Source organism: Triplophysa dalaica, chromosome 24 (genome assembly GCF_015846415.1).
Source record: "Triplophysa dalaica isolate WHDGS20190420 chromosome 24, ASM1584641v1, whole genome shotgun sequence".
NCBI lineage: Eukaryota > Metazoa > Chordata > Actinopteri > Cypriniformes > Nemacheilidae > Triplophysa > Triplophysa dalaica.
In genome coordinates this window covers 396,699-419,647 of record NC_079565.1, presented here as the reverse complement: position 1 = coordinate 419,647, position 22,949 = coordinate 396,699, and the positions used below count along the sequence as shown (strand labels likewise).

At 39.0% G+C, this 22,949-nt stretch overlaps 2 protein-coding genes across 2 annotated transcripts; both read right to left on the bottom strand.

Annotated features, from left to right (window-relative positions):
* Positions 1-1,473: 1,473 nt before the first annotated feature.
* Positions 1,474-10,759, bottom strand: ppm1h (protein phosphatase, Mg2+/Mn2+ dependent, 1H). Its single transcript, XM_056740491.1, has 10 exons — positions 10,291-10,759; positions 8,359-8,524; positions 7,776-8,138; positions 7,505-7,617; positions 7,313-7,397; positions 6,503-6,621; positions 4,604-4,667; positions 4,210-4,317; positions 3,414-3,565; positions 1,474-2,560 (listed from the first exon to the last, which is right to left on the bottom strand). Exons 1-10 carry the CDS (start codon positions 10,518-10,520, stop codon positions 2,401-2,403), a joined length of 1,560 nt encoding a protein of 519 aa, XP_056596469.1. The 5' UTR covers positions 10,521-10,759; the 3' UTR covers positions 1,474-2,400.
* Positions 10,760-17,590: 6,831 nt separating this feature from the next.
* Positions 17,591-21,970, bottom strand: avpr1aa (arginine vasopressin receptor 1Aa). The gene is given in 3 exon segments (XM_056740443.1): positions 17,591-18,619; positions 18,621-18,856; positions 20,791-21,970. Coding segments are annotated over 3 exon segments (1,164 nt in total). The 5' UTR covers positions 21,662-21,970; the 3' UTR covers positions 17,591-18,562.
* Between the last annotated feature and the right edge of the window lie 979 nt (positions 21,971-22,949).

The following is a 22,949-nucleotide window of genomic DNA, read 5'->3' as shown; positions in this document are numbered from 1 at the left end:
AAATCCGATATTACCCTCGAGAGCAGGACGGGTGGGGTTATTAATTTTAATACATGCTTGATTTTGCCCTTGGGATGTGTAACGCATGTAGGTCGCACTCTACTGTTGCTATGAAGAGAGCTGTGACGTGGCTTCTGCTGCCCACTACGCTAGAACCGTCGCTCGTGACGTTCACGGGGTACCTGTCATGCCTTCGGCGATTCGACCGGTGCACGTGCACAGAAAAAATCTCATTTCGATCAGTCCAGTGAGCTTGTGGATGCAGTGCGTTTGATGTACACGTGGACCGTGGCTGAACGCGCCTCTGACGTCACCGCGTTTGAACCCGCAGCGCGCGGGGGTCGCGCGAGACCCTCAATGAAGCAGAATGACTGTGTGTATATTGTGTCTGTAATGCGAATGCACCCTAATATCTGAAGCATCTGTCTCACCCCCCGCAAGCTCAAGGGTCGCGACACAACAGTCGTGGGCTCGATCTCCAGGGAGCACAAACATATGAAGCTGGAATTACATTCTAGTGCATATAAATGAGACGTCGTGTATGTGGTCACATTAAAGGGATTTCACACATAATGTGCGCTGACCTCATTCTGAGAGATTCTTCAGTGTTGCTGCATCTCTGACCTGCAGATGAACTTCTGCTGCAGTGTGTCTGATAATCAAAGAAATATTTGAGATCGACTCAAACTGAGATCATGAGACTCGGACGTCACTGGATTCTCAAGTCTGTCCCTCATTCACAGATTTACATTTGTACTCCAGACAGTGTTTTTTTTTATTGTAACAGATATCTGAAGTTTAAAGGAGCAGTTTACTTCAAAATTGGCATCGCTGACTTTCCGTAGTGGGAATAAACATTATTATGTGTGTAAAGGGCTTAATTCAGTCATGCGTCATTTTTTATCTTTCTTTAGAAGTGTCAGTTTATGAGATATGATCAAACTCTGCTCAGTATCAGAATTGTAAAGTTTCACTTCAAATTAATATTGAATACCGGAATTTATTTAATATTTGACCTGTTTCTCTCTCCTCTATCTTAAATGTGTCCTTGTCAGTGATGACTACATGTTTGTGTGTCTGTGCATATTGTGTGTGTGGTGCTTGAATCGGCATGTGTCTGTTTTCTGTGTTTTCACCTTTTATGTTTTTACTCTTATATATCTCAATGTTTTGCTTATAGTCAAAATGTTTCATGTACAGCTGCTTTGTAACAAAAAAAATATAAATAATTTGACTTGACTCGGTGCCCTTTTTCATGTTATTTGATCATTTAGAATGTATTTAAGACATTATTATTATTATTTAAATCTACAGACGGTTTAAATCAACATTCAAGCATTAATGGAGCTACACACAAATATGAATCATTTTATCACGCGTGTGCACCACCCAGACGAATGAGTCTTGTGTTGGTCACAGTGAGGTTGTGTAGAGCAGATGGCCGCTCATGGGGAGTGTGTGTGTGTGTGTGTAGATGTGAAGGATCTCAGCGGGTTTGTGCTGTACGAGAGGAAGATGCTACTGTGATCATGACGGGTTTAAGTCAGAGCTCATCGGACCTCCACACAGGAGCTCTGGACAACAGATTGCAGGTAGGAGTGTGTATAAAAACCATTCTGAGAATGGTAGAGGCACATCAAATCCCAATAAACACATCAAATAGTTTGAGTTTGTGTAGTTTTAATCGACGATTGAGTTTTTGTCAGCTGGACTCTCAGTTCGCACACATCCCAAGAGCAAAATCAAATATGAGTGTCAAAACCATCAACACATGAAGCAAAAATCATCCGTCAGATTGCCAGACACCGGCCACATTCGCTCTCCGTATGGTCGGATGTTGTGTAGTGCGGTGCCTCATCGTGGATGGATTTGTGTTTTTGTGAGATGAGATTCTACACATACAAATAACAAAACCATGTGCAAAAAACATAAACTGCACCTGCGGATGATATACAAACACTAAAAGATCTCCAGCGGCTGATGTGTAGATCACACAGCAGAATTTGGTGGAAACACACAAAGCAAAGGAAATGAACCACACGGCCGTATTTTAATTCATCACAATATCTCAAGAGGAAATTGCTTTGATTTTTGGGGAACTCGAAAAAAGGGAAAACCGCAAAATAAACACGTTGAGAGGATAAACGAATGTCCTCAACCAAAGACACGGTGGGTTCCGCCTAGCTGCCAAATGAGTTTTCTGTGAATAAACACTCTGTGGAGGGCGCACATCTGTCCACGGAGAACTTCAAAGAACCATCGGACCCTCCCGGAGTCATTGTGCAAACGTTATAACTCATATACTGATCCCACCAACACTGAGAGGCTTGAAATATCGCTGCGGCTCTTCAAAGCACACCGTCAGGATTATATTGCGAGCGTGCGTGTGAAACTGACGGGTCAGCTCGCTTCAGCTTCATTACTGCTGCTGTGCATCAGAGGAATTATGAAGACTGAAATATCATCTCCAGATCCCGGTCTGTCTCCAGCGATCCTCCAACCGCGGTCCTTCAGAACACCTCTGGCCTTCATCACCAGGTCTTGAGCGGTCATGGTGTACCTGAACAACAACAAGAGCTGTTTACTCCACAGTCATTTTATCACAGGAGATTAAAGAATATCTTCAACTAAAGATGATAACAAGTCACCAATCCCAAAAGACGTTTATTTAAGTGTGCTATAAGTATATTTGTTTTAAAATACAAAATAAGAGCGCATACTTCCAGTCGACTTTGTTTCTCCGTTATAAAATCACACTTCAGTGCTGCATACTTCATTTATATCAACAGCAAAAAAAATCTTTCTTAGAGAGCATTTTTGTCTTCTTTTAGTAAAAATTTGAGCCGGGAAACAATTAATCGCTTCCAGAAATACACCTAAAGATTTCCTTCATATGTATATGTATACGTGTATGTGTATGTGTTTTTTCTGGATGCGATTAATCGTTTGAGAGCCCTAAAAATATCTAAATATTCTTAAATCAAGATACGTTTATGTGACAAGGAAAGTGACTTCAGATATTTAGTCCTGTTTTAAGAAAGCAAATATAAGAATTAAGTGTTAAAAACAAGCCAAAAACTAATCTTGAATTATGTTGAACTAAATTCAACATTTTTTTCTTACCTTAAGAAGTCGCCAATTTAGTCCCAAGTAATATTAAAAGAATATCAATACTACTATAGCATTGATATTAATATTACTAGATAAAGTATATTGGAAAATATACAGTAGTATAAATACATTTGAAGTAGACTTAAAGGATTTAAAAATGATTTTTTCACAACGTTGTGATCATGTTCATTTAACATTTACATAAAGTTGAGTTTGTTAGTCTCAGTTACGCTGCTCAATGTAGATGAATGTAACATGTAAGAGTAATCCATCACGGCTTCAAACATCACAGATCAACCTGCCTGTGTTGGTCATCAGGGTCACAGTTTCCAAGGAAACCAGTGATGGCTTCTGCCACTTCCTCATTGGACAGCACATCCCAGAGGCCATCCGTAGCCAGGACCATGACATCATCAGCGCCGAGTTCACACTGAGAGAGGTCATAGACCTTCACCTGTGCGAATGACAACATCCACTGAACATTAAAGGCACATTAGTACAAATTCATCCCGTTATAACATCTGATTGGATAAGCAGCGCTCCAAGACGTCTATAAAGCTTTAACCACATTAACATGAAACCATCCGATCCGATTTATAAGAGCAAACGTAACGTCTGGCCGTGATGACCCTGCCCTGATCTTTGACCTCGACCCCACCATTTACACAATAGACAGGAAGTGGGCGCTGCAGACGGCACACCGCACGCATACTTTACATACTTCTACACGTTACACAAGAGCATTCCCGCTGGAGGAGGAAGAGATTAAAGAGAAGCTGAAAATGAAAAAAACTCAAAGCTGAACCGTCGATGAACTACACACACACGCACACACACACACGCGCGCGCGCGCACAGAGTGAATTAGAGATCAAGAGAATGTCAGAAGAGTGCAGCCGAGCGGAGGAGAGACAGAGATATACACTACATCTACTGGATGATTCTCATATAGAAATGGTGATCGTATGATCCAGACATGAAACATGACAAGTGTGTGTATGTTTCTGTGAGTGATATCAAACTGTGAGGATGATGTGATGTAATCTGGTTATAACACATTACAATAATGATGGTGTGTGTAGTGTGTGAGGGGTCTGACCTCTGGAGAACACGACAGGAACGGTTTGATGGAGATGTCTGAGTCGTGAACCTTCAGGTCATGATCGCCGAGGCCGCGGGAGATGCCGATGGTGGCCAGAACACGAGCCTGAAGATTATATCAGTCATCTTATGAGCAAAGTCAACAACATTTACTGACAAATCAAACATCTCTTCATATTATTATTCTCTTTAGACGTGAACACAACAAAACAGTTTCAGATGAAGAAGAATGAAAGACATTAAAACATTTCTTCTTTAATATGGCGTACACTGATAAATCATTGGAGATAAGTTCATTAAGTTGACTTATATATTTTTTTGTATTGTTTCAAGTTCAACATTTCATCATATAACGTATCATTTGTATTCTACAGATTTCACAGCAGTCCCACCTTCTTTCCTTCTCCATATATGAGTGGAAACTTCAGATCCTCCTCCTGAACCGTTTTATAGGCCCTGCACACAACAACACAACAGACAAACACTGAAACACAAACGTCTGCCTGTGTCAAATAAATCAAATCATCTATTCCATTGACTGTTAAACGTTTAAAGTGATGCTTCATTCAGACATCCAGGATCATTGATTGATCTTTGAGCTACATACTCAACTTATTTAAATATTTCTTTTGGAAAAATAAAAATGCACACAATTGTCTCAATGCATCACGCCGAACCGATCAAGGCGGTTTACACGACGTTGTTTTCAAATGAAACTTTTTGTACGTTTTACCCTTTAGTTCAGATTTTGGGGGACTGAAAACGGGCCTCAAAGTGCAACTTTTTGAAAACTCTGCCGTTCATTAAATGACAGACGAAATAAGAGTAATCCCTTACTTTGCTTTTCATGGGAAAAGTAATTCAATTACAGAAAATAATTACGCGTTACACCCAACACTGCCAGAGACACAATATTTACACTCGCCAGACTTTAAAAGTGTGTGTACTATGGCACGTCGTTTCTTTACACACCAACATCGCCATCCACTGGCCTGGAGTGAACACGACAGGATTTTTATCTGTTTTCTTGGATCTGTGGTTTTTACAGACAGTTTTGATAACGCTGTCATGTGTACGTGAAACTTTTCAAAAATATGAAGGAAAAACTTTGTTTCATTGTGTAAATGTGGCCTGAATGGAAGTGTTACAGATATGTGAACCTGCTTCGACACGGCATGATAACAAACCGTTCTCGGCTCATAATTTTCAGCACAGTTGTCTAATAGCTCAGTCTCTTGTGTTACCAAGGCCAAGTTTGCATTAAATTCACTAAAGATTTCTGTTCTCAGCACTGAAGAATGAAACCATTTACGTACCAGTTGGCAGGGATCGGCACGATTAAGCAACAAGAAGGATTCAGCTCGATGGTGGAAAAGCGCTCATAAACACAATTGAGTAAATTGTTGACACACAGTACAGTACAGTAAGACTTATAGATTATACAGCAGAATTAATGGCACCAGTTTCCAGTGTTAGGTGTGACTAGTTACTGTAATTAATTCATTTTCCCTTGAACAAGTCTCAAAGTCTAACTTTATAATCTGTGCTTTAATGTATTATATTTGTTATTCTTTGGTCAGTTAATAATAATACTCTATATAGTTTTATATGATTTATTTGAATGAATTAAAAGAGTCATTTCATGTCTATCCTTAAATCACTGAAATAATCAAGGTTAATAGAAGATATAAAAAGTCATTAGTAATAAGGCCGTTAAACGATTAATCGCGATTAATCACATCCAGAATAAAACTTTGTGTTTATGTTATATATTTCTGTGTAGTGTTGATTTTAATTTTATATTTATAAACACATATCGAGTATAAATATTTAGTTTTTTTTTAAATCAAATTATATATTTATTTATATTAACCAATAATTTAATTTTTTTATAAATGTTTGTTCATTTTAATATTTTTCTTTTTCTACATGCATGTATTTGAATGTGCTTATAAACACAAAATTATTATCAACAGTACACAGACTATTATGTAAACACAAATATTTTAATTTGGATGCAGTTAATTGTTATTAATCATTTGACAGCTCTAGTAATAAGTAATTAAACACTTTGTGGAGAGAGTAGTTTGTACAGTTATGACACTATTGAATATGTAATTAGTAACTAGTAATTCATTACTTTCCCCGAGTAACTTCCCTGGCAAACACTGCTAGTGTCAGATGAGAACATTTGGATTGAAGCACATCAATAAGTCTTTTACATTTAATTGCACATCTCCAAAGAGAGATTTCTAAGAGAGACAGACGAGCTCGTATGTGATGACACTGACCATCCGTTCATGGTGAAGTCTCGATACAGCATTCTCTTCCCCACCTCTTTCTTTGTGACTCTTCTGGGAAACTCCAAATGTGTGAAATCATTTCCTAACAGAGACGGCTGAAGATGAGCCTGGATGAGAATCAGACACAACACACTTCAGGCTCTTGCGTTTTCTCTCAAATATCTAGACACAATCTTTATCTTCTCTTTATTTCTTTAGAATTCTTTTCTTTAACACTTAGTATAGTTTAAATGATATTCCTTATTTACTGACACTACTCTTAAGACTGAAATACAATTATAATATCACTTTATGTGGACTGCTACATCTACACATTGCACATTTCTTAAATTAAGCCTACAATATATTTTAATGTCAATTTTGAGAAGGATTCAAACATATATAAAAGTCTTTAAATGAAGATAGACGCAGTACTACTTCTGCACAATTACTTTTCCCATGAAAAGTAAAGTAAGGGATTACTCTTATTTCGTCTGTAATTTAATGACAGTTACTTCTGATGTAATTGAACTAAATATTTTGTGTAATATATGTGTGTGCGAAATAACAATTCAAAGTCTAACTTTAAACCTGTGCTTAAATAAATAATTCTCACGTTTGTAATTAATCTTATTTAGTACAAAATGAGTTGTTCCAGTTTAACATACTTTAAGGTATAAACTACATAAATATGTAAATTAATATAAATAAATGTATTTCAAACAGGGTCCACATTCCAGTTAAATACTGCGCTAATGTTTTGTCATTTTTTTATTCGTTGTGATATCTGGAAATCCAGAGTTTGACTGTTTTTCTCACCAGGAACTGAAGTCTCTGACGCTCCGACTCTGGAGTAAACGGGTTGGACATGGTGATAATCTCTCCCGCACGGACGATGAGAGCCCTTAAACACAACAGCACAGACCTTTATAACATCTTCATGCATCTACGGAATACGTTTGATTGACACACTGATTTTGTTTTTGATTGAAATGAAAGTGTGTGTCTCACCTGCTGTCACCAGCATTGGCCACATACAGTTTTCCCAGTAAATAAATCACCACCAGAGCCGTACATCCACCAGAGATGGAATACACGCCTCTCTCTCGGCCGATATGTGCATCCTGAATCATGCATTGACACACAAACACACACACACACCTTATATAGCAACATCACGGCTATGACTGCCACCTAGTGGCCATTTCATCTCACTGTCGTCCAGAATCAATGGCAGATTTCTGAACCTTGGATATATGCTTGACGTGACAGAGCGACTCACCATCTCCTTGAAGGCGTTCTCAATAGCCCCCACCACCAGACTCTCCTGCTTGATCTTCTTCTCCATGAAGAAGCGCGGGGTCATGGTGTTCGGAGAGCCCGGAGCCCCCGCCGCCCCCCGAAGAGACGCGGCTCTGGACAGACCTCGCTGCGAGCAGCCTGCGACGGGGTGGAGGTGATGGAGGGTGGGCTCCTCGCCCAGACAGGTGGGCGGCTGTAGGGAAGGATTCTGAAGGATCTCCAGCACCTCCTGAAGCTGCTCCTCGACGTGAAGATGAAGAAACTTGGAAGCAAACACAGCGGCACCAGAACCTCCGTGACCATCAAACAGACCCCAGTAATGAAAGTTCAGTTCTTTGTGTTCCTAAACAGACACAAACACATGAAGAAAGATCCACGCATTTAGTGACAAGAATGCTATGTGTGTGAATAATAAATGAGTAAATCTTTTTTTTGATTGCACTTATGCTTTTGTTGTACTTATGCTGTCCCAATTGCTTCTATTGGCTACCCCACCTGTAAGTCGCTTTGGATAAAAGCGTCTGCTAAATGACTAAATGTAAATACAGATGAAATCATCTCACTGGGTTGTCAATGGTCTCCAGTATGTCAGCACTGGGAAGTGAAGAGCGCCTCCTGCTGGTGGGAGTGTAACCGGTACTCGAATGGTCTTCGGGTCTCTTTCTGAGCTCCACCACCTCACAACACGCCTGATCTTCATTCAGAGCGCTTTTACCCGCGTTTATCACCCTGTGTGACAAATACAACTTTGATATCAAACCGTACGAAACGTGTAACATATTGGTTTTTACTTATAGTGTATGATTCATTTTCATCAGAGGCTTTACTTCAATCCAAAGAGATTTAAGGCCAGTCATTTATTTGACATTTTCAATTCAATAGTCCCTCTGAAGTCACAGACACAATTGTGATGGTTCACAGATTCATCTCGCTTGTGTTTCAACCTCCAGCGCACTGATCACTTCATTATTAAAACATTTATCAAACAAAGCACTTTGACTTTCTATCATCAGATGATGTCATGAGTACCAGCGTGAGTCTAGAAAACACTTCATCATTGACCTCATCACTACAGGGTTTCCAAGGCAGCCAGTTTCTTCCCACATGAAAAATACTCATTTGATTGAATTCTTTCTCCTATCTCTAAATTTTAAACTGCAAAACATGACTTTCTTACTCAGTATTTTTCTCGTTTCCAGGACAAATGTCTCAAAATTCTTGAATCAAGAGACGTTTTCTTGATGAGCAAAATGAGCTAAGAAAATAAGTCTTGTTTTTAGACAAAAATATATGAAGTTTCAGCAAATATGTGTTTATAATAAGCAAATAATCTGCTAATGGGGTAAGAAAAAGAATCTTTAATTTAGTGACTGAGAAAAATGTAAACCTTACTTCACGATTCTTTTTCTCATCCCATAGGAAGAATTTTGGCTTGTTTTTATCATAAATTTACTTAATTCTTATATTTGTCCTTGAAAAGAGATTAAATATCTTTGGTCACTTTTCTTGTCAACTAATTCTACATTGATTTAAGAAGTTTCAGATATTTTGACTAAAAACAAGACAAAGAATAATAATGTCATTTTTTGCAGTGTAGATGTCAAATACTGTGCAAGTCAAACAGTTGTCGGTCAGTTACACACTTTGGTTTCAAAAGCACTTCAGCAACACATGCGGGAACATGTAAAAGCACCCAAACCACATGATGATAAATCAATCAAATGATCTCCATCTGTATGACAGACATCAGATGAACTGAGCCGCAGTATTTCAGTTTCTCACTGGTTAACATTCAACGGTTCACTGTGAGACAATGACCTGATGTCATCATTAAAGCTGAAGGACTGCTGATGTTCTCTGCTTCTATTATATTCTCATCACAAATGAGTCGGGTCACATTACTGGACTGAGAGCTCTCACTCTCTATCTCACTTCCACACACCAGCACCTACAGAAGAGGAAGCAAGCAAACGCCCTTTTACTTTCTCAATCAGGGAAACAATCATTCAGATCTGAGGGGATATTTGTATGTGTATAAAAGATGAACCGAACCAGAGAGCATGTGACACAAGTTCACCTCTTTCTGTAAACGCAACAGCATATTACACAACATTGTGATCGCACGTGTACATTCAAGTTGTGTTATTCTGAAAATGATGTCATGGTTTTTAAATGCATGGATGATTGTCTTATTCCTTTCAAATCAATACAATTTCCATAATAACATTTAAACCTATAAGCATTCGATTCCGTGTTGTTTATGTCAGCAGGGCAGTTTCACATGACCAAGGTTATAATGCGTAAAGTGCGCACATGCGCTCTGCAACATCTGCATGAGAACATACACATGCATGTTTGAGATAAATCATCATCTCTGTTGCTCGTGACAACACGCGTGCGATGATTAAACAGAATCAAAACAACCGCAGCGTCCGCGTATGTGACGCGCATGTCGACCCGTTGCGCGTCCACGGCCCGAGCGCATCGGTACTCACTCCGCGTATCCGGTGGCCCACGGCAGCTTGGCGTCTTTGAGGATGAGAATGGGTCGCGAGATGTGATCCGCCGAGCACTCCACCTCATCAGGAGACAGCGCGAGGAAATCCGGCCTGCAGTACTGGAAGCGAAGCGGCTGATCCGCGCGGTGCGCCTGATTCTCCTCCGCGCTCGAGCTCATCATGCCGCCGAGGATGCTGGAGACCGCCGATCTCACGCGTGTCATCATGATGGTGTGTGTGTGTGTGTGTGTGTGTGTGTGTGTGTGTGTGTGCGCGCGTCCAGTGCGTCCTGAGCTGCGCGGAAACGCGCACTACACAACGGCGTTGTAAACGCACCGCAGCCTGCGCGCCCCTCACACGCAGTCATGTGACCATCGCCGCAGGTCACTCACATGAGTTCAACTTTCAAAATGAACCTTTAACTCTTTCAGTTCAGTGAGTTTATTTCTATTTCATTTAGTAGAATTACTAACTCGAGGATCGTTTGAAACATGTTGTCAAGCATTTGGTCAATGTTTTAATATGATGTTTTTGAAACCAAATGTCTTTTGAAGCCCATAAACTGTTTATGAGTGTTCATCTGGCTTGACATCAGGAATGTTATACAGTTTTCTGAGTGACCTTTGTTCACTTACTTCACAAGTGTGGTGGTGATAACACACACTACTGGTTATAATGCTTAAATACATCACTGTAGTTCATCCACAACAACACTGGATTGATTTTATAAGGCTGAATTTTATAAATTAACGTTGAGAATATAAAACATCATGAGTCTTGAGAGTAGTTTACATGATTCACAAAAGCATCACAAAAGTTAGTGGCATAAACTAATACTGGTGTATAAAATTGTACATGTACTATTGTGGTTTATATAAAAATCAATATTGTGGTATAATCTGTAAATACATTTATGTATCTCTCTGGATAATGTTTTCCATGCTAAATAATATTAAACACATTTGAATAATACTGAAAAATTATTTCTGAGGTTTTTTCGAATTCGTTTACAGTATTTAACACAACACACCGCAGATGAGAGAACATCAGAGATTATGGGATTTGTCATCAGATGTTTTGATGATGTGTTATAATCGGATTAATCTGTAATTTATGTCAATAACCAATGCCATATATAGTTCACCCCTAAATAATATGAAGGAAACATTTACTGTCCATCATGTCTGTTGTGCGTAAACATTCAGACTCATTATTTGAGGGGAAAATGATTTTTCTGCTCCACTAGAGGTCGCTGTCTCATGAGAACAGAATTCAGATGGTTTTAACAGAGATTTCAGTCCTTGTGTCGCTCTGGAGCAGCAGGATCATGGAGAAACTGAGGGCTGATGGGTAATTTCATGAATTTAAGAGTGTTAAATCAGCCTCCTATCAAACACTGGATTTATGGATGCTTTGATTCAGGTAATTTGTTATTTTTATTGGTTCTGGCTGGTGTAGAAACCCTCTGTGTGTGTATTTTCTGAAGTTTGGGAGAGAATTCTTTTGGGTTGTTGTGGACAGATGAATGTTTATGAAATGACACAAATCATCATAATGGCTCTATGAGAAAGTCCTGTAAATCATTTGTATACTGCTCTAAGACTTAGGTTCCTTCAATGTATAGAAAACGTATTATGTCACCGATTCAAATACTGTATATAGGTGAACACTTACGGTGAGTTACTTAGTGATCAAGACATAAATGAACGCCGTGAGATTTCAATATTGCTCAAATGTGAGGCATACATTATAAGTATATTTCTTTTTAAAAAACAATGTAAAGTGAGGATACAACTCCTAAAAAATGGAGTTTAATATTTATCTTAGCCCATGTATGATATCTTACACATCTTTCATTTGTATACACATATTTATTTTAAAAAATAAACAGATTTTAGGGCGTCACGAGGAGCCGGTCCATCACACAAATTCTTCACAGTTTTCCTTCAGTCCATCTGGGAAGAATCAACTGATCATCACACGGAAGGTAAACCTCTTGATCCAAGATCAGCTCTCACATGCCAGATTCTCAGCCAACCTACAGTAAGAACTGATCCGCCATCAGAAGAAACGTCTATGAAGAAAAACTCATTAAAGCCCTCTGACCCGGGGTCAGTAAACCCACAGCATGAGGATTTGAAAGGTTGACATTTCTCAGACAGGACTGGAAATGTCAGGCACTGGTGTGTCTGAAGTCTGGATTGTTGTTGGGAAATGATTTCATCTGTTCACACGTCACACTGTGAGTTCAGAATCTACAGTGATGGTCTGTTGTGTCGAAGCTCAAGGTCATTTCATCTTCAGATAAACAATCCTCAGCGTTGGTTCTAAACCTGACCTGAACACAGAACTCGATACTCATCAGAATATCGCAGAGAGACGAGGACTCGCCGGAAATCTGCATAGCAACATAAAAACAAACACGGAGCGACACTTGACAGAGAGTTTTCCACAAGCAGGTGATAGTTCAGCTAAAAGGGACAATTCTGTCATAGTCAAACAATTCTGGGGCACTATTCACTATACAGTGGGAACAAAACTACTATGGAAGTCAATAGTGCCCCACGCTGTTTGGTTTCCTACATTCACCGAAATATATCATTTTTTGCTCAACAGAAAAAAAAAGTATGTTTGGAACAACTTGAAAACAGAAAAATAACATTTTACAGATACAGCAAGAGCCGGGCAAACAAATATCGAAAAATCAATTCATCCTTTTTTCATCCGCATTTTAGCATTAACGGAAATAACTGTCAAATAAAATAATTTTTACTGGTAATTTTCTGCCGGTACTTGATCTGTGTTTTGAAATGATTTTTACAGTGTACAATCATCGACTCGGATCGAGAATCAAATCAAACCGAGAGCTTGTGAATCAGAATCGGAAAATCAGAATCGATACCCAGCCCTATATTCTGTATAAGTACCTGGAGATATCATGTCTGTTATTTTCATGACATCTCTGTGATCTGGAATCAGACTGAATTTGAATAAGTACACACCTATCGGCTGTTAAAACAGTACGTTCTATAAAGTATGAGTGGGAGTAGTATGAAAACATTTTGGACATACTGCGTCCGCCATAAAAAAATATAATTCTGTGTCCGCCATGTTCTATGGTCATGTGACCCGTATGCTCTTTGACCTATGGCGTATTAATAACGACGATGACTTTTTACAAAAGTGAAACTAGATAAAGTATTGACTTCATTGTGTCTTAAAATGCATTACAGTCACCCAGCTGTGCGATAATGAGCAATAAAACACATTTAATGGTTTATAAATGAAACCCTCATCATCTTGAGTAATGAACTGTGAATTCTGATTATTCATTTAAATGATGATGATGAAATCATAACTATTCAAAAGCCTCCAGTTGTTTGAAAAGTGATCAGGCTGTAAAAACACATTGGAACAGATATGAGTGAATCTATGAGTGATTTCATAAATGGTTTTTAATGGTTAACGTTTTAAAAGTCAGAATGTGAAAACGAGAGAGAGGAAGAGAGAGAGAGAGAGAGAGAGAGAGAGGAAGAGAGAGAGAGGAAGAGAGAGAGAGAGAGAGAGAGAGAGGAAGAGAGAGAGAGAGAGGAAGAGAGAGAGAGAGAGGAAGAGAGAGAGAGAGAGTGAGAAAGAGAGAGAGAGAGAGGAAAAGAGAGAGAGAGGAAAAGAGAGAGAGAGGAAGAGAGAGAGAGTTTTGCCCCTCTGTATCCTCAGACTTTACTCTCATCAGTCACTCATGAAGTGTTGGTCTGGTATGAAACTCTTTAATGAAGGTTTGGCATCAACATGTTCTATCACAGCGGATACAGCAGGACAAGAAAAAGAAGAGAGGCTTTTGTTATGAGGTGGACGTTCAACAGCAGAACAGGAAAGAAACTTTAGGAACACATTCATATTGACCTTCTGTTTGTCAACAATCTGATCTGAGAGCAGTCCGTCTGTACGCTGTTTCATTGTTTACCTGAAAAAAAAAGAACAAAAAAACTAGATTCTTACTTTTCTTCCTTCTGAGGGAAACTGTGAGGTGAGGTGTGCTGGCCTGTGCTAAACCCGTCGTCATGGTGATGAGGTGATGGTCAAGATGATCACTGTGGTTTCTACACGTCCTCTAGTCGTACACTCATGAGGTTTACCGGGATCTTCTTTTACAACAATACTTTGAGAAGAACTATTTATCATGGAAAGTACTGTTAATACATACATGTGTGTGTGATTTATTTTGATAAACATCTTTGGGTTAAACCTGTTTTAAGGTTTCAAAGGAAAACCACGAACAGCATCTCTCCTCAATGAAAATGTAAAAGATTGTTCATGTCCAAAGCACAAAATCACCACTGAATGAATTAGAAGTTGAAATGTAATATTTTGGGTTAGAGACTCAAATATGTAAAACAGTCCAAACACTGCTGATAAATGACACCGCAGTAAAACTGTCCTGGAATATTTTGACTTGAATAAAATCAAAACATGTTTTCCTGCAAGTGTTGATGTGTTCTTAAAGGGACAGTTCACCATTAAATGAAAATTCAGTCTCATTGAATCACCCTCAGGTTGTTCCAAACATATGAATGTCTAAGTTCTGATGTCAGTAACCAACAGATCTCATCTCCTGTTGACGTATTTCTTTTCTCTGCTTTGGCAGTAAACGAGGAATGAGATCTGTGTGATTACTGACATTCTTCCAGATATCTTCCTTTGTTTTCAGCAGAGGACATTTTCTGGGTGAGCAAATGATGACAGAATTTTCATTTTTTGGTGAACTGTCCCTTTAACATCTGAAATCTGTGCAGGCCTGAAGCAGACACTTTTCAAAACATCCATTAATGTGTAAAAGATGCATTTTATCAAACGATGTGTGTTGTGAAAGTAGTATGTAAGGGATCATGCATGTGTAAATCCTGTATCCTTCATACTTAATGATGTCTTTCTTGACGCCAGAGCTTCAGGGTCTCCGTGAAATAGTATGTGAGAATCAGATTATATTTGACATTGTTTTCAGACCTCATGCCCATCATGTACTGAACAGTAAATGTTCATATTTAAACACTGAAGTCTTTAATTCTCCATCGAATAAACATTTTATACTTTAGCTTCAGGCCACACGTATACAAGAAGGCCAGAACGGCCACATCACTCGAATTTGGAAGCTGTTTGTTCTACAACTAACAATTCATCTCCATTATGACATTTAGACAGAATTGTAGTCATTCCAGATGTGTGTGTGTGTGTGTATAGATATCTCTTTAGAGAATAGCAACTTAAATGCAACCAGTAAACATTTTGTTCAGTTTATTCAAGTGTCCTCAATTCAATTTACTTAACGTCAATGTGAAAATGTGTTCACAACATGATTTCTTTATGTTTAGTAATATATAACTGAATCTATTCATGTTGGACGACATAAGGAGTTGTGTTGTGTTAAAATATCTTAATATATATAATTGGGGTCTTATATTTCCCAGCATGCTTTGCTTAAAACTGCATTTTGTTGAGTTATTCTCTTAAACAGTGGAAAAGTTTTTCCTTAATTTAATTAAGTTTGTTTTTTGAGTGTATATTCCGCTAATGATAAAGTACACGTCATTGTGGTCTGACAGATTTCAGAAAACAACAGCACATTCACTCACCAGAGAATCATTCAGGATCATGGTAACATAAACTTTCAAAGTAATGAGAACATAAGTCTTACAGAGAGAGAGAGACAGAGAGAGAGAGAGAGAGAGACAGCGAGAGAGAGAGAGAGAGACAGAGAGAGAGAGAGAGAGAGAGAGAGACAGAGAGAGAGAGAGAGAGAGAGAGAGAGAGAGACAGAAGAGAGAGAGAGAGAGAGAGAGACAGAGAGAGAGAGAGAGAGAGAGAGAGAGACAGAGAGAGAGAGAGAGAGAGAGAGACAGACAGAGAGAGAGAGAGAGACATAGAGAGAGAGAGAGAGAGAGAGAGAGAGAGACATAGAGAGAGAGAGAGAGAGACAGAGAGAGAGAGAGAGAGAGAGAGACAGAGAGAGAGAGAGAGAGAGAGAGACAGAGAGAGACATAGAGAGAGAGACATAGAGAGAGAGAGAGAGAGAGAGAGACAGAGAGAGAGAGAGAGAGAGAGAGAGATTGATGCAGTCTATGATTAGAATTTCTGATCAACTGGAATTCTGGTTTGAATCTGGAAAACATTAAAGTCAAAGGTGAAAAATAAGACTGTTACCATGGAAACACACATGTCTGATGTGAGAAGTCACACACATAAACACACGCACACAAACGCACACACCCACACGCACACAAACGATCACACACAAAGACGCATGCATGCACATAAACACACACATAAAGACGCACAGGCACACACACACACAAAGACGCACGCAGACAAACACATGCACACAAACACACGCACACATACACACACACACACACACAAACAACATGTTCAGTTAGGAACAAGAAATGCAAAATAAAATATTTTGGACGAGTGTTTGTGAATGTCAAGAATGTGTACGTATGTAAATGTGGACCACCAGTACTGACTTCTGACCACAGCGTGATGTGTATGATTCATGAACACAACACACAGTTAAACTGGAGAAGAAGCAATCAGAGTATGTTCAGATGAAGAACACAAGAGCTTTGACTGAACTAACAGAGACATTTTCCATGATGGAACATCAGATGAAAGAACTGAAGTGATTAATGACTATATTAATACATATAAAGGTCCAAATAATACATCTGATGTTAATACAATTATAAACAGAAGGAATGTAGCATTGAGAAACAAAGATCCTAAACAATTACACACACACACACACACACACACACACACATTCTCTTTCCAGAGACAAAACAGCTGCGGTCTGTGTGTGTAACAAACAGGAAGCTCTTAAGCTATTATGGGATGTTTGGAAAGGGTCCTAGCTGGTGATTTTCATTGTGTAACTCAAGAGCATTCATATGTTAAATGTTGTGGACTGAAGCATTGTGTTTTGTACCGGAACTTTTTGTCCTCACAGAGATGAAATATTAGCATTACTTCCTCTTGAAAAATGTACCATGATAAGTTTTTATTGATACGAAAAGTTTTAAACAAACCGACTGAGTACGATGACATAAAAGTCTGTTTAAAAGTTCACAATAAAATAAAAAACGAGCCAGTTCTGTTCCAAGTAGAAGTATGTTTACTACAATAACTATCCTTTAATACACATGTTTTAAGGGTTTTAAAACTACACAGCAAGAACTTAAAGAGTTTCATTTGAATGATATAAAGTAGAAAAGTTGGTTGTAAGAACAGCCGAGCACAGATCTATAGTCCTCACAGTTTCATTTATTGCCACATTGATCCACCGAGACATTTGTGAGGCGTGCAACACACTTAAAGTTTGGCAAGAAAACGTAGAGCATTCACAATAATATCAACACAAATACAGAGCATCTGATAAACACTTGTGCATGTCTTTACAATCTGACATTTAATATCTACATCAAAACACATTCAACTGCAATAATTATGATTGTGAACAGTGACTTGATATCTAGCGGTGAAGCAGTGATTCTCTACGGGTCTGTCGTCATACACAGCACAATAAAACACAACGCATAGTTCACAAAACACAGCCCATATCTTCTGAGGTTCTGCGTTAAAGCCGTGCAGAAAGTTTCCGTGTGTGATAAACATCTATGGCACTGTGACACGTAAAAGCAAAACCAGATGATTTACACGACAAATAATAAGAATTGGCGATACGAGTGATGTCCGGTGTGTTGACGTCTGATCAATCAGAGCGTTTCTTCAGTGTTTTATTTTAGTGCAACATTCATTTTATTTTTGGAGGCAGGTCTTATATTTTGGCGTCGGTGAGAACTTGGTTCTGTTCCCGGCAGAAGGTGTCCGGTTGACTCAGATGTAATAATTGCTGGCAAAATAAACGGTGTTTTAGTCGACGCACCTCGCAGGAAAAACTTGACAGATTTCCCCGCTTATCACGATTGTACGACAGTCCCCCAAGAGATTTACTGCTTTCTTGTTTCCAACGTTTCCCAAACAGAAAGTCATGAGAACCTGTGATGTTTGGCACCACGCACAGCAGAGTTCTATTTCTCCCAAAAATAGTAGACACGCCAGATCTCATAAACGTCTGTGCTTAAACCTGCCAGAGAATGACCTTTCCTTATTGATCTCTTCATTCCTTTATATTACAGAAATCAAAACTTTTCAATTTCCTCTGGGACTTGCGTCCAGTTTTGTGTGTCTGGATGAAAGGGCTTTCCAAAGGGCGTTACGTCTCGGTCTGAGCTGACCTGAGGATCTTTGGCGACCGGTCAAGTTCTCTCGCTGGTGGCCGAGCTGCAGGTGGGGCTGCGGTTGGTGATCTTGGTGAGCAGCGTGGTCCTGCGGATGCTGCTGTCCGAGTCCTCTTTCCTGAAGCTCTGCTGGATTTTGTGTCCGCAGGGGAAACAGTGAGCGAAGTCCTGCAGGAGATGACCGCTGAAGATCATATAGATCCACGGGTTACAGCAGCTGTTCAGACTGGCCAACAGCGCAGACAGAGTCACGGCGGTATTCTCTGAGTCTGCACACAGTGACAAACACATGTTTCATCAAACAATAAACACAATTGTGGACACATCACAACACACTTTTAATGCTCATATAGACGGCCTGACTCACACTTAACTTCTGCTTTGTGTTAATTGATCGGTCTGGCTGGTGACTAATATAACTATTTCTATTTTATTTCACTATTATTCATTTATATTAATATTTTATTGTATAATGATTGTATTGAATAAAGAATTTGTTGAATTTTATTGTATATCAATTTTAGTTTATGTCGTTGCTTTGATACCTTCTATAGAATCTGCATTCACAAAATGGGTGTGTGTACATCTTTGTGTGTGTGTATGTATGCTTCTTTGTATCTGTGTGCTTGCGTGGCTCTTTGTATGTGTGTGTTTGTGTGCGTGCGTGTGTGTGTGCACATCTTTGTGTGTGTGCGTGCCTGCGTGCCTCTGTGTGTTTGTGTGTGTTTGTATGAGTGCTTGTTTGTATGTGTGCGTGCGTGTGTGTGTTTGTATGTGTGTTTGTGTGCATACGTGTGTGTTGGTATTCATCACTGTAAGATAGTTATAAAAGTAGATTTTGACATTGTGGGGAAATGTTTAGGTCCCCATGAGGGAAAAGGTTATAAATCGTACAGAATGATATTTATTGAAACTGTAAAATTGCAGAAATTGTGTGACTTTTATGTTTAGGGGATAGAATTGATCATAAGTTTGATATACAGTCAAATCAACAGAAGTCTTTCCAGTGTGTGTGAGTGTATCTTATATGATAATAATTCATCTATGTATGGTCCTCACTAATAAACCTTTAAGTTTTGATTTTTCTTTGTATGAGGCATTTAGTCATTTACACTAATCGGTCGGCTGAAAACAAGTCAAATAAAATATCCCATAACTGTATATCAAGGCATGATAAAATCCTCTCATGATTCATGTGTGATCTTTTCAGAGAGATTATGTTCATCACATTATCACCTCCGTCCATTTCTGCAAATAGCCTAAACACTTTATGATAAGAAAATTGTAATATTTATACATCTATTATTTTTATTTATACACTAGAATATGATGTTTAAACAAATCATAAATCCTGGTGAAAGGTTCAGTTTGTTATTTGCAGAAATAAACACATGCGTCCCATAAACAAACCCTATCAAAGGTCTAACACAATAGAGGTTCATGTCCACACAAATGGGATATTTCATGATCTGTTAACTAATATATATATTTAATCTAATATGGCTTGTTAGTATCATTCTTTAACTATTATTTGTGCATCACAATATACCCTATCACCCATATTGCATCAACGGTTACACACAGTTGTGCTACATTTGTATATGTTACTCTATGTTTGTATTTTGAAGTCTTTCTTTGACTTCTCTCTTGTCTGGATGTTTTGCTGTTTTAAGTGTTCAGATCATATAAAGCAGCTCACTAATCGTGTAATCTGAATATATCTTCACTTTCTATCGTGCACATCATAAAATAAATATGACCGTTCAGACATTTATAACTTAGTGAAAATGTACATTAACAACATCAAGCACAAAGAAATTTAAAATAGTTTTTTCTGTTTTGTTATCTGCTATCAGAAACTGTTTGCTTCTATATTGAAATACAAAGGTGTGAATCATAAAGTGTGTTATTTCTATTTGAATGTATGAGTTGCTCATCTGTTAAACCTTATAAAACAGCTTTTAAACAAATAATCAATCAATTAAACTGAACAAAGAAGAAAGAAATACATCAAAACCTGTATGTGACTCTTTCTTTAGTGGAACACAAAAGAAGATATTTTGAGAAATGTCTCACTGGTTCCTACAATGGAAGTCAATTTTGGGTTCTTCTGCAGAAAGTCATACAGGTTAAAATGACATGAGGGTGAAAACACGATGACAGAATTTAGTCTTTTTGCCTGAACCTTTTAAAGATTTCTCACCGTCCCATTTGAAGTTTTTGTCCCAGACCGACCACATCTGCACGGTGAAGAACGGAGCCCAGCAGATGATATAAGCCAGAACAATCACGAAAGTCATTTTCACGGTTCTTAACTTCGCTCTGGATATGGTGGTCACACTGCTGACCGAGTTCTTCCCCACCAGCCCGTTCCTGCACGCGCCAGCAGCTGATGTCTTTTTGGTTTTATATCTGATATTCTTCCTGATGCTGTGACAGATAAATCCATAACAGGTCATTAATATAATGACAGGGACCAGGAAAATGCCCACGGTGATCCACGTGATGTAGGCTTGGACTCCCCACGGCTGAATGAAGTGCGCCCAGCAGTCGTAGACCTCCGAGCCCTTCTTGATCTCGCTGAGAGAAAAGATGAAGTATTGGGGGACACTAAGGACCAGGCTGCCGACCCATGTTCCTCCGATCATGACGCGAGACCTCCGGGTGGACTGCTGGAGGGTCTTGAGAGGGTGACAGATGGCGATGTATCTGTCCAGGGTCATCATCACCATCATATAGGTGGAGGCGAACATGCCCATCACCTGCAAGTGCTTCACGATACGGCAGAGAAAATCCGGGCCGTAGAAACGAAAGGTGATTTCCCAGCACAGCTGTGGGAGCACTTGGAAAAACGCGACCACCAGATCGGCCAGGCTGAGATGTTTAATGAACAGATGCATGCGTGAAGTCTTTTTCTTGGTGTTGTGTATGGCCACCAGGACGCTGCAGTTTCCGACGACCGCGACCACGAAGGTGACGCTCAGGACCGCGATCTCGATTTTGGCGACCTCTTCGTCCCGACCGAACGGGTCTGAGGAATTCAATGAATGTGATATATTGCTGAGGTCGTCCATTGCAAAATCACCCAAAACACACAGTAGTCCAACGTGCTTAAAAGTGCGCAAAAGACGCGCTTTCACCGTGCGTAAATGGAGACGTCGGTGTCCCGATGCGCTCTCCGCCGTTATGAACCATCACCATTTTGGCTTTCGATGAAGAGAGAGTCAAGAGCACAACAGCAATGATCTGTGATAAATATTTAGGTATGTTTAATGAGCATTTGACGAATGGAAAGATGTGCAAGCCATGAGAGTGTGCAAACATTTCCAAATGTCTCCCCTTAACTGTCTCTGGTTGTGCTCAAAGTCAGCGAGCTTTATAAACCCGCGTCACACGCGCAGAGCCAAACCAACCAGCAACAACAGCTGAGGTCGGTATTATAACCCCTCCCACCCCACAGAGGAGACCCCGAGTCGCCACCCCCTCTTAAATCTGCAGTGTGTTACTGGCACGTACTGTAGAGCTCTACAGCCTTGACACATTCCCACACAGTGCGGGAGAATCTCACCAACCTGCCAAGAACATGTCCGGGTCACCGGGTCATATATCATTTATAAACCCAAAATAATACACTTTTTTTATTGTACAAATCTCAATACTAACATGTATGCCACACCACACTACAAATATTATGCAAATTAGTTAGTGTTGGCACAGCCTTTAAAAAAGAAGGAACAAAAAATGACAAGTAAAATACTTAAAGAACATTTAAACAAACAATTGTCAATAAAATGATTAATTAAATAATTATATAAAGAGATGAGGGTCTTAATCTAACAACATAAGCATATCCAAAATAGAAATAAAATTACAGGTACTTTTACTTTTCATGAAGCTGACAGACTTAACTTGTTTCCTCAAGTCATTGAACCCGCCATTGAAATATGTTCTAACTTTGATGTATTTACATTTATGAATATAATGTTTAGCGCATACAATTATTATATTTACCATAAATTCCAGGTTCTTGTCTTTTAAGAATATGCCAATTCTTAATAGATGTTATTTTCAAAGCATCTATTGAAATATTTTTAGATTGAATCTAACCTTCAGTCAAAAAATCTTGTAAAAGTTTACAGCTCTATCGTTTCGATGTCTGTTTGACAAAAACTACAAGAATTACTCTCCCAATTAAATCTATTTTGTAAAAATTTGTCCAAATAATCCACTTTATTCTCTGGGATGCTGTAGAAATGATTATGGGTATAACTTCCGATGAGATAGCGGAAGTAGTGTGTTGCACTTTGAATAAATTAGACTGTTATTCATATTTTGAATTGAAATACTGTTGTTTTATGTGGT